A 12,290-nucleotide genomic window follows, 5' to 3' on the forward strand; every position below is an offset into this window, starting at 1 on the left:
TGGTTATCAGCCAAATACTGAATAGCAGGTCATCAGAAATGATACATTTTGTTTGCAATCTTACTGAGATAAGTGAAAGTACTCTCTCACTACTCATTAATTGGTTTGCTATCAGCAAGAGGGAGCGAGATGAATCAGAAGACAGATTTCTGTGACAGTATACTACTATGAGGGTCTTTTATCAACTGTGGACAGTACTTCAAATGTAGGCTTTCTGACTAATCTGTTATCTGTTACTATCTGTTACATGCAGTTGGACTCAGTACTCAGTCTGCAGAATTACACTCATAGACTGTATTACAATCAGAGCTTGTACACATCTCCAAACATTTTACAGCAATACAACTTTTATTTCAATTTTAATAAAGATCAATTTTCAGTAACTTTCTGAATGTGGTCTTTCTTGAGATCTCCCTGGTTAATATGTTACATGTTATAAACATCTTAGACTCAATACTGACTCTGTAACTTGTTCAGAACTTGTATATGCCGGTTGAAATTTTACAGTAAAGCCAATTTGACGCGCCACTGACACACACAATTTCTAGTGACGCACCAAAATTTGGTGTTTCCCCATCTCTTACTATGTGGTGACTCACAAGAAATCCCAGTTTTTCTCATTTTGACTCACAGCAACAAAATTTGGCTATCGTTAGAGGGCACAGTGTATATGTGTATGATTTAAATAATGTGGGGTTTTCTGTATATACACTGTACAAAACAATTATCAACATCACTCTAAAGATGTCTTCATCAGTGTAGCTGCATAATCTGTTACATACTACTGGCAGATCTGGCATCATAACTGAAACTTGCAGTGTTTTTATTACCAGCCATCATTCTAAATGTACCATTGTCCCTGTGTCAACTATCTGTTACATATACCGGTATATATTAGAGTACTAGTATACTCTGACACAGTTTCATACTCAGAACATGCAGTGTTTGGTCAAAAAAAAATCCTGACTTTAATTGTGTAATTTCTAAGTCATTTAGACTGTTTAAGTATGCTTATGAATTGGAAATATCACCAAAAAGTAGACACACTTTCTTTTTAACATTTTTTTTTAATTTTCAATTGAATCTATACCGACCCACAAATTTTTAGGAGTTACAATGAGAAACATAGAGTTAACTTTGGCCACCCTAATGTGAATGACTGCCACTCACCCCTAACCAATATTTCATGATGAAATGAGAATGACTCATGCATGCACATAAGGTTTACTAATCAATGGATAGTATAGAATAACTATTTTCATTTCATTTTCATTAAAGTGACTAAAATCATGAATTGAATAAATATAATTTGATACCAATTAATCATAACACTTATTTATTTTCTGACACTGTATACAGGAACAGTCTTTTTAATATCAATATTGTATTGTGAGTGAAAATATGATTAATGGAAACTACATTGTGTAAGTTTGATAACCTTGGTTACTGGGGAGAACGGGGGTGGGGGATGGGGTACATTGTGTAAGTTTGATAACCTTGGTTACTGGGGAGAACGGGGGTGGGGGCTGGGGTACATTGTGTAAGTTTGATAACCTTGGTTACTGGGGAGAACGGGGGTGGGGGCTGGGGTACATTGTTAAAGTTTGATAACCTTGGTGTAATGAGGAGGAGGGCTGGGGTACATTATGTAAGTTTGATAACCTTGGTGTAATGGGGAGGGGGGCCTGGGGTCAATTATGTAAGTTTGATAACATTGGTGTAATGGGGATGGGGGGGGGGGGGGGGGCTGGGGTACATTATGTAAGTTTGAAAACCTTGCAAGGTGGAATGGGGGTTGGGACAGATGTAAATATATCAGGAAATTTCCAAATGCTATGGCAGAATCTCCATACACTATGACCGAAACCATACTGTAATACTAGAGTTCATTCAAAGCATTGTTCACAAGTCTGAGTAACTGTTTCACTCTTGTTGAAATAGTACCAATGTTTCAATGTCACTGTAAGATCTGGTTGTTTAGCGATTGATGATTTAAATGCACAGCAGTTTTTAGATGCCGTGAGCCTTTAGTCATACATTGATGGTATACAACTTGTATAGACTGGGTAGACAGATCGAACTCAAACTAGCAGATATTCAGGGAGACCTTCAATAAATCAATTGCCGGACTACCGGTACTACTGGCTGTGGATGTACAACCAGTATCACTGAAGTAAAGCACTTTCTCTATGTACTACATTCTTTTATAGCATTCATATCAAGTGTAAATGTATACTTTTTCTGTTGGTTTATTTCCAACCCTAGCATGTGGCCTTTCTAATGTGGTCAATTAGCAAATGAAACAGCATACTTTTACACTTGATGTGGATGCTATAAACTATTGTGGTACATACAGAAAATGCTTTACTTTGGTGTTATGGGTTGTACAATTCTGCTATAGTGAATGGGTATAGTGGAGTCATAGATTCAGTCAGTAGACAGGCTATAGTGAATGAGTGTAGTGGAGTCACAGATTCAGTCAGTAGACAGGCTATAGTGAATGAGTGTAGTGGAATCACAGATTCAGTCAGTAGACAGGCTATAGTGAATGAGTGTAGTAGAGTCACAGATTCAGTCAGTAGACAGGTTATAGTGAATGAGTGTAGTGGAATCACAGATTCAGTCAGTAGACAGGCTATAGTGAATGAGTGTAGTGGAATCACAGATTCAGTCAGTAGACAGGCTATAGTGAATGAGTGTAGTAGAGTCACAGATTCAGTCAGTAGACAGTCTATAGTGAATGAGTGTAGTGGAATCACAGATTCAGTCAGTAGATATCTAGGCTATGGTAATATTGGCCATGAACTACAAACCTAGATACTGGGGTCATGAATACCAACTCACTTAGCTGTCAATCAATGTCCCTAAAGCTGCAGTGCAGATTAATGAGGTGAAGAATGCATATACAGCGAGTCATTTTTCTCTTTTGATATTTAATTTTTTCTGACTCGCTCTCCTTTTTTCACGACTAAAATCTAAACTTTCCAGGTCATACTAAACTTTAATCACAAGCTTGTGTTTACAAGAATTCCAACAATAACGAATCTGTACTATCATCTAGTAGGTATTTTATCAGATGTAATAAAAATATTCCTACAACATATAACTTGAAATCTGTGCAAGATTTACAAGACTTCCCAGCTCTATAACTGAGTGTTCCCAAATATATTGAAATATAGCAATGACTCTATATGGACAGAGAGAGAGTTAATTAACACTTTAAAAAAATATGTGAGTACAATCATTTACACTTATGTAGTTGATAAACTTGTCATTGAATAAATGAATAGATATATCAATAAATAAATTAGGAAGATGTTTGGTGAATAATGCAATAGCTTGGAGTACTTTTGATACAAAGTGTCATAGAACCATAACATGCATACATATCCGATACTAATAAACAGCTGGTTGTGACAGAGGAAAAGGTTAAAGGTCATAGTACAAATACATACAAATTATATGAATGAAACTAGAATACTTGGCATTGACATTAGGAATAAAATCACACAGCTTATTAAAAAAACATGAAAAACAACTGTATTTCTAGAGGTATCAGTTTTTGTGTTAACATCTGTTCTAGGAAAGGAATTTTTGAGGAGCAGGATTGACGTAATTTTGTTGGCATTTGGATGAAAAGACAGAGAGTAAATCATTCACTATGTTTGTAGAATTGACAAGATCACGACTAGACTATAGTTCATTGTATTTGTACTGCTGGAAAAACAAAGAGCATTCCATCATTGCATAACCTAAAGATATTCTCTATTGACAAGACAATGATACTTAAAGTTAAAGGTAATGGCGGCCATCATAGACACGTGAAACAAAAGACACTGATCGAGATAAAGACAAACTCCCTACCTAATTCTAGCATCACCATTCTACTCAATCCAACATATACGATTACGTTAGACCAAATGGGCATACAGACATCGCCCGCGATGAAGGCCAACACTACACGACAGCAGACAACACATACATTGAGTCTACGCTAACGCATATTAATAAGGGGACTGCTACGTCTCCCAAGGGAACACCTTATGAATATTACATACATCAATTGAGATGATAAAGTACTGGAACAGTCTGACCTGATAATGTCTATTAATATAATTGTGGGTCGTTTTTTTTTCTCCCGTTATATAAATGTCACTAAAATTATCCCAATCAAATGAAATATTATGATTCCATACATAAACATATGCAGCCTTTTTGAAGCATTAAACTCTAACAGCAACAGAATTCATGCAATATTCTAAGATATGACTATGATTAATAATTTCTATGATTAAAGGGATATGGGCCAACTTAAGATACTAATTTTTTTTCTAAATTAATAAATATTTACATAAAACTAGGCTTGTATCATATTCATGATGAGTTTTGTCACGGAATGAGCATCAAATATACCATTGATAGGTTTAAACATTGTGTTTTTATTCTATGAACCTGATGTAAGTAGCACTTTTTGTCTCAAGAATTCTCTTCACTGTCACATCTACCTCAATGAGGTCCTGAGATGAAATTTCAAATTTTAACTAAACCCACCCACACAGTCATTAATATCATATCTTTGTTAATTAATCACAGAAATCTACCCAATCATAAGGTAGTGTTGATTAGAGGTAGTTACGTAATGTCCAAATATGGTATATTCATGTGCTCAGGATGCTACTTTCACTGTTTACAGCATTCTAACATTTTTTTTACTCATTTGCATGAACAACTTTTGGTTCATGATTTCTAATGTTAATAGCCTGATTTGGTTTACATAATTAGAAATTACCCTATTGACATAAATGTCACAGATATCCGTCAAAAGCCAGTGTTAGTTACAGACACACTACATACGATAACAAATATAAATTAAAACTTCATAATTTTTTCATAACAGAATTAATAATTCACTTATCTCAACACCACGGTATTATCTGTCATAACTTTACTACATTATTCATAATCATGGAATGCTTGTATTAGTATGCTATTTGTCAATAATAGAACAGTACTGCATCAATGTAATGTAACGTTACCTGGTATTATGTGTAACGTTACCTGGTATATGTGTAATGTTACCTAGTACTATGTGTAATGTTACCTGGTATTATGTGTAATGTTACCTGGTATTATGTGTAATGTTACCTGGTATTATGTGTAATGTTACATTGTATTATGTGTAACGTTACCTGGTACTATGTGTAATGTTACCTGGTATTATGTGTAATGTTACCTGGTATTATGTGTAATGTTACCTGGTATTATGTGTAATGTTACCTGGTATTATGTGTAATGTTACCTGGTATTATGTGTAATGTTACCTGGTATTATAATATAATGTTACCTGGTACTATGTGTAATGTTACCTAGTACTATGTGTAATGTTACCTGGTATTATGTGTAATGTTACCTGGTATTATGTGTAACGTTACCTGGTACTATGTGTAACTTTACCTGGTACTATGTGTAACGTTACCTGGTATTATGTGTAATGTTACCTGGTATATGTGTAATGTTACCTGGTATTATGTGTAATGTTACCTGGTACTATGTGTAATGTTACCTGGTATTATGTGTAATGTTACCTGGTATATGTGTAATGTTACCTGGTACTATGTGTAACTTTACCTGGTACTATGTGTAATGTTACCTGGTATTATGTGTAATGTTACCTGGTACTATGTGTAATGTTACCTGGTATTATATGTAATGTTACCTGGTATTATATGTAATGTTACCTGGCATTATGTGTAATGTTACCTGGTATTATGTGTAATGTTACCTGGTACTATGTGTAATGTTACCTGGTATTATATGTAATGTTACCTGGTATTATATGTAATGTTACCTGGTATTATGTGTAATGTTACCTAGTAATAATATTATGTGTAATGTTACCTGGTATTATGTGTAATGTTACCTAGTAATAATATTATGTGTAATGTTACCTGGTATTATGTGTAATGTTACCTGGTACTATGTGTAATGTTACCTGGTATTATGTGTAATGTTACCTGGTATTATGTGTAATGTTACCTGTTATTATGTGCAATGTTACCTGGTATTATGTGTAATGTTACATTGTATTATGTGTAACGTTACCTGGTATTATGTATAATGTTACCTGGTATTATGTGTAATGTTACCTGGTACTATGTGTAATGTTACCTGGTATTATGTGTAACGTTACCTGGTATATGTGTAACATTACCTGGTATTATGTGTAACGTTACCTGGTATTATGTGTAATATTACCTGGTATTATGTGTAACGTTACCTGGTATTATGTGTAACATTACCTGGTATTATGTGTAATGTTACCTGGTATTATGCGTAACATTACCTGGTATTATGTATAACGTTACCTGGTATTATGTGTAATGTTACCTGGTATTATGTGTAACGTTACCTGGTATTATGTGTAACGTTACCTGGTATTACTATGTGTAACATTACCTGGTATTGTGTGTAACGTTATCTAGTATTACTATGTGTAACATTACCTGGTATTATGCGTAACATTACCTGGTATCATGTGTAATGTTACCTGGTATTATGTGTAACGTTACCTGGTATTATGCGTAACATTACCTGGTATTATGTGTAACGTTACCTGGTATTATGTGTAACGTTACCTGGTATTATGTGTAACATTACCTGTATTATGTGTAACGTTACCTGGTATTATGTGTAACGTTACCTGGTATTATGTGTAACGTCACCTGGTATTATAGCTAAAATGATGTAGGCTTGGTGTTTCACTCATGCGACAATATGTTTTTGACACAAAGATAGCCATATTTCAACTCTAGATTAACAATAACAGAAACACAATAAACACAGCAGGATCCTTGCCCCAATCACATTGAAAACTGATAAGCATTGCTATTCTTTCACACTGCAGCAAAAACCGGCTTCTACTGAAAACATTACACATGGACATGATGATTTTAATTGCATTATTGTATTTTATAACTGATAATCAACATTTAAACTTCACTTCTACATCCCACTGTGCACAGCACCTATGTAAATGTTTCTTTTGCATTGGGAGTTGTCTAAGGGTGTGTAATAAATATCATGATGTTGCATGAGTGAGTGAAACACCAAGCCTACATAATTTTAGCTGTATGTCTAATGTTTAGATAGAAGTCAGTAAATAATGTCTTACTGTCTACTGACATTCCTTAGGGAGAAATTACTGTCACCTAGTCCAATATTGACTCACTCTGTCTATATTGTCTCTAGTGTATCATGTGTATTGGCATTAAAAGTTTACTTTTCAGACTATGGTAATTACTACTCCCTTGACATACTTATTTCTGTTTTCCCAACAAGAAATCACCCCCTCCCCCACCCCCACCATCATAGAAAGAGGATTAAGCTTTGTTTGTGGAATTAACCTCATCCATTTTGGCTGAAATCTGTTTTAGAAATATTCAACTCTTACATTATCTATTTTGGCTAAAATAAGCTCTGTTTGAAATTTTTCTCTTTTGGATGATATCTGTTTTCTGAATATTTCAGCTTTGTTTGAGATATTTACATTTTTTCTCTTTTGGCTAACTGTAGACAACTGTTTTTGGAATATTTCAGCTCTGATTGGGGAATTTATTAATCTATTTTGGCTGATAGCTGAGTTTTTGTTTTTTAAAAAAAATATTTCAGCTTTGGTTAGAATTTATATTATTTATTTTTCATTTCTGCATGCTCTTTCCATTGATTAAACTTAAAGTAAAATCTCATCAAGTATACCCTCTCATAAATATTCAATGTTCAAACTAGAATACAGTATTTCTGCTGAATCCCATGATGCAGTAGCCCACAGCAAAGATACGCTTTAAAGGCATTTGATGTTTTTCTGAAATTCCAAGTAATTGTAGGTGATGTAAATCATGAAATGACTCTCCAGAACCCATAGTTTATGAAATTGTCTCCATTTCCTGGCATGACATTAACCTTTAAATAATCAGACAGTTTCTTTATGTGTTTTTACAGCTGTGTAATTTATCTTTCAAATGATAGATATATCATGTATACACAATGCTTACCTTGCCATTCTCCATTGCATGCTTGACAGATCTTGAACTTTGACCTTTGGCACTACTGTCTGACTTAGCCGAGATGACATCACCTGTATCAAATATCACGAATAGGTTAATAATATGATATATTACAACAATCTCATCAAAATGTGATCGGCAAATGCTTTCAAATTTTGTTTTTTTGTACCCATGCTTTTCACTGCTTTTATCACTGCATGTCTCTCTGAACTCCAGGGCTATGGAATTCCTTACTATTGGACATGAAGCAAGCATTAAATCTGAACACTTTCAAGAACAAACTGAAGACACATCTGTTTAAACAGACATTTGGAGTGGTCGAACCTTTTTTTTGGCACCATTGAACAGAACAATGGTTTTGGAGTCTGGTGCATTATAAATTCTTTCTTTTAATACATTGATTGCCTGATAGATTTGCATTCTCTTTTCAGTGATTATACTTTCAAAGTTAGCAGTGTATACTTCTAATCACCACATTTATTCATCAGTAAGCAGAAAATATTTGAGTTCAGTGAAAAACACAAATTGGACACTCTATATCATACACATCTTACAACAAACAAGAATAGAGACATAACAACTAATTTCTCTAAACTCCAATATGCTAAAAGCCTCCTTGCACAGTCTCAACACAACATGTTGAGTCTGAAAACAAGAATACTACTATGGAAGTCAGGCTATCTGCAAACTAAGACAGATACAAACTAAAAATATTGTTAATTGTAATGTGTTCATATAAGCCATTAATCGATGTTGATGTAATTACACTCATAGTAGGGTGGTATGTTTGATTATAGCAAAATTTCCTCAAGCGGTCACACACTCAATATTCATTTGCACATAACTGATTAGAAGGCGATTATCCAATGCAACTGAGTCACTTCTATTACCCACTTGTGTAATCTACCACATGCAACAACAAAGTTTTAGTTTGTGTCTATCTCAGTTTGCCGATAGCTTGATTTCCATAGTAGTATTAACATCTCAGAAATGCAAGAGTTTATCCTGCTATGATCCAAATATTTCAAGGTAAAAAATTTCTTTTAGTTGTCGAAAAGTTATAGAATGAAATTATCTCATTTTATAGACAAAAAATTGTTGGTAATATTTCAAACTTGATGATACGTGTTTCTGCGACTAAAACAGTATGATGGAATTCACTCTTGTTTTCATCACAAATTAGCAGACTTAACAAGATGAACACACTGTATAGTGTGAAATGACATTTTCAAGTGTGAATGTGTGATATTGAAATTTCAACACATAATGTCAAAACAATTTGTGGAAGGGAGATCCCAATTTTTACTGACGTCTCGTCACCATTGTTAGGGGTATACTACAATGGGCTATTATCATGTATCTTCCAATGGACAAGATGCATGAAATGAGTTTGATGTGTCCATTGCAGTACACCACCCATGACACATCACGCAACTTGTCTGAGACACATGATGTTAGCCTATTGTAGTATATCCCTGACCATGCTGATGACAAAAAAGTGACTTAAAATTTGAGATTCGCCTCCAAAATGTGTTTGATTCTATGAGTAGAAATATTCATTTGTAACTATGGACCCTGAATTCATGAACATTCATTCTCACAAAACTGGTAACGATGAGCAGAGGAAGATGAGGATTTATGAACAAGATGCAGGGATGTCTTGTTTCCATGGTGATGAGCTGACAAGATGATGCAATGTTGTAGATTACATGAACAAGGATGTGTGAGTCGTGACATTCTATGACACTTTGATGTATCATATCATATCAAGCCATTTTGTTCATCGTTCAAACTTTATATTTCTAGACATATTTACAGTCCAAGCGAATACCAAACTTGATGTTGTTGACACCTTTACAAGTCAAAATTTTTGAATGTCAAACACCATGTTAATAAAAAAAATTCATAAATCAAGATAAAGGAAACGATGACAACACTTTGAAAGATATTTCAGATTGGCTGCAATGCTGATCAATGATGGACTACACAATGAAAAATGGTGAATCAGTAATACTTCAGAATATTAAACAACACAAAAAATAAAAAAAACAGACTTTTTTTATTCTAAATCACAATTCCATACAGTAGGCCTGATACTAGAATTTTATGAAAAAATCAACATTGATAGAAATACAAATGAAGGGACAGAATCAACAAAACATAACACAATAGTTGAACTGAAAACTGAGAACTTGTTTTCCAGTCAGATTAGACATAGCAGCACATAACAAATCTGACAAAACTACAAAACAATTTATCTTTATATACTTGACAAAATGATGGACATTTTGTAGGACACCACGGTGACAATGATACTGGTGCAAGAAATTGAATGAAATGAAACACAAAACAAATAGATTTGACCAGTTTTCAAAAAAAAAAAGTCACCTTTGCTGCTTGTGAGGTTGTCATCTTCACTAAGTGATTGGGTAAGTCGTCTAATATCAGCACTGTATGATAAATCATCTAAACCCTCTACACCTGCCTCCTCTAAAAGATATCGTCGTTCCTTCTCATCAATGTCAAGTAAATCCTCATCCCCCTCAACATATGCTGTTAAAGAAAATTGCATTCAAGCGAAGGTGAAGGAAAGTGTACAAGACCCAAATTTCTACACATCAATACCTATATTAAGTATTGATGCCATCAGGGACGGCCATATTTGACTTCCTATTGGTTGCTTTATATGGAATTTGCCATTTGTCGACAGCAGTGAAATATCCAATATGGTTGCTCCTGATAGCCGCACTATTTGAAATGTTCAACTGGAAGCAGAAGCTGCTGAAAGGAGATGGTTTCTGGTAACACTGTACAAGAGCATTGCACATGATCCTGACTTTGTGTTCTATGCCTGGCCACATTTTGATACTGTACAATAGTTTTGATAAAATTGTGGGCACAATCAAGGCATCACAGCTGGACAGCAGATCAGTTGACTGATTGATTGATTGATTGATTGATTATGAAGACATTATGAATTTATCATTCACCTAGGGAGACTGCATAAATCACTTTCATATACATACAAATATTTGTGAAACTTCTTAATGAAGTTGGAAATTCAGGTAGGGATCAACTTGATTGTAAGCCATTGCATAATATTATGATAAAATCCTGTGATGCAAAACTTGGGTCAGTTATTCAAAACTTCTGTTAATCTCACATTACAATCATTGTCCAAGTCAGGTGTTAGATTAAGATGGTAAGAGACCTACCTGAGCTCATTCCAGACTCAACAGGCAAGACTCTACGTTTTGTAACAGGGGCATCTTCTACCCAGGACCCATCATTAAAGTCATCCGCTATGATAAAGTAAAAAGAAACATAACTGTTATGAACTTTAAGAAAAAAAATTCACACTCAGTCAGTGTTTTTGATTGGAGCGATAGCATGGAACACCTGAGGTCGGATGCCTTAACATGTAAATAAGGCTATGTAGGAACTATGAACACCTGGGGTTGGATGCCTACAACACCTGGCATCAAACGATTACATGTAAATAAAACTAGGTAGGAATACCTGGTGTCAGATGCCTATATATGTATTAAAATAAGGCTACTGATAATGAAATCTCACCTTGGGATTCGTCATCCAGGACGCCCTCAGCAGCTAGTGATGAGGGGACAGCACCATACGGTTTCTTAGCAGCACCTTTCTGTTTGCTAGGAGTTACATGTCCATTATCTCCAAAGCCTTCATCTGAAAGACTCTCTGGAGATGTCTGAATTGCTATTTCTACCTTGGGAGAGCCGGCTCTCTTGTTGGCTTCTTTTCTGAGCAAGCTCAGTTCCTGCGACAGCTTACTAAAACTTTCTGTTTGTTCTTGGCATTTTCTCTCCAAGTCTTTGACCTTGGTCTCTAGATGGTCAACAGCTTGCCTCTGTGTCTTCTTGGCAGCTTGTTGAGCCTGTTGGGATGACAACAACACATTACAAACTGTCATGTCACAAATAAAATTGGTCTTCTATTTCATATAACCTTTATCTACTGTTTCACTTCAATATCCGACTGGTTATCTATGAACAATTCTTCTTTATTTTCAACTACTATATATATATTGTATATCAATACAGGATATATTTGTCAAATTCTACTAAAAAAATACTTACAACACTCACTCTAAATGTCATTTTATTTCTGGGAATCATTGAAGTTGACTACTGTAACAATGAATCGATTACTTTCATACACTGTATATTAACCTATCAGACAACAATTCTCAGTACC

The 12,290-nt window shown here is 34.6% G+C and overlaps 1 protein-coding gene across 3 annotated transcripts in view; it reads right to left on the minus strand.

Moving 5' to 3' along the window:
• The window catches only part of LOC144449607 (uncharacterized), a 145,729-nt gene that overhangs the window by 37,782 nt on the left and 95,657 nt on the right, over positions 1 to 12,290 (minus strand). For all 3 annotated transcript variants that reach the window (XM_078140177.1, XM_078140176.1, XM_078140175.1), the window contains exons 11-14: positions 11,640 to 11,970; positions 11,279 to 11,365; positions 10,452 to 10,616; positions 8,052 to 8,134 (exon numbers count right to left, since the gene is read on the minus strand). In XM_078140177.1, coding sequence (XP_077996303.1) covers positions 8,052 to 8,134; positions 10,452 to 10,616; positions 11,279 to 11,365; positions 11,640 to 11,970 — 666 coding nt within the window. The remainder of the gene's footprint in view (positions 1 to 8,051; positions 8,135 to 10,451; positions 10,617 to 11,278; positions 11,366 to 11,639; positions 11,971 to 12,290) is intronic.

This window comes from Glandiceps talaboti, chromosome 18 (assembly GCF_964340395.1).
Source record: "Glandiceps talaboti chromosome 18, keGlaTala1.1, whole genome shotgun sequence".
NCBI classification, from domain to species: domain Eukaryota; kingdom Metazoa; phylum Hemichordata; class Enteropneusta; family Spengelidae; genus Glandiceps; species Glandiceps talaboti.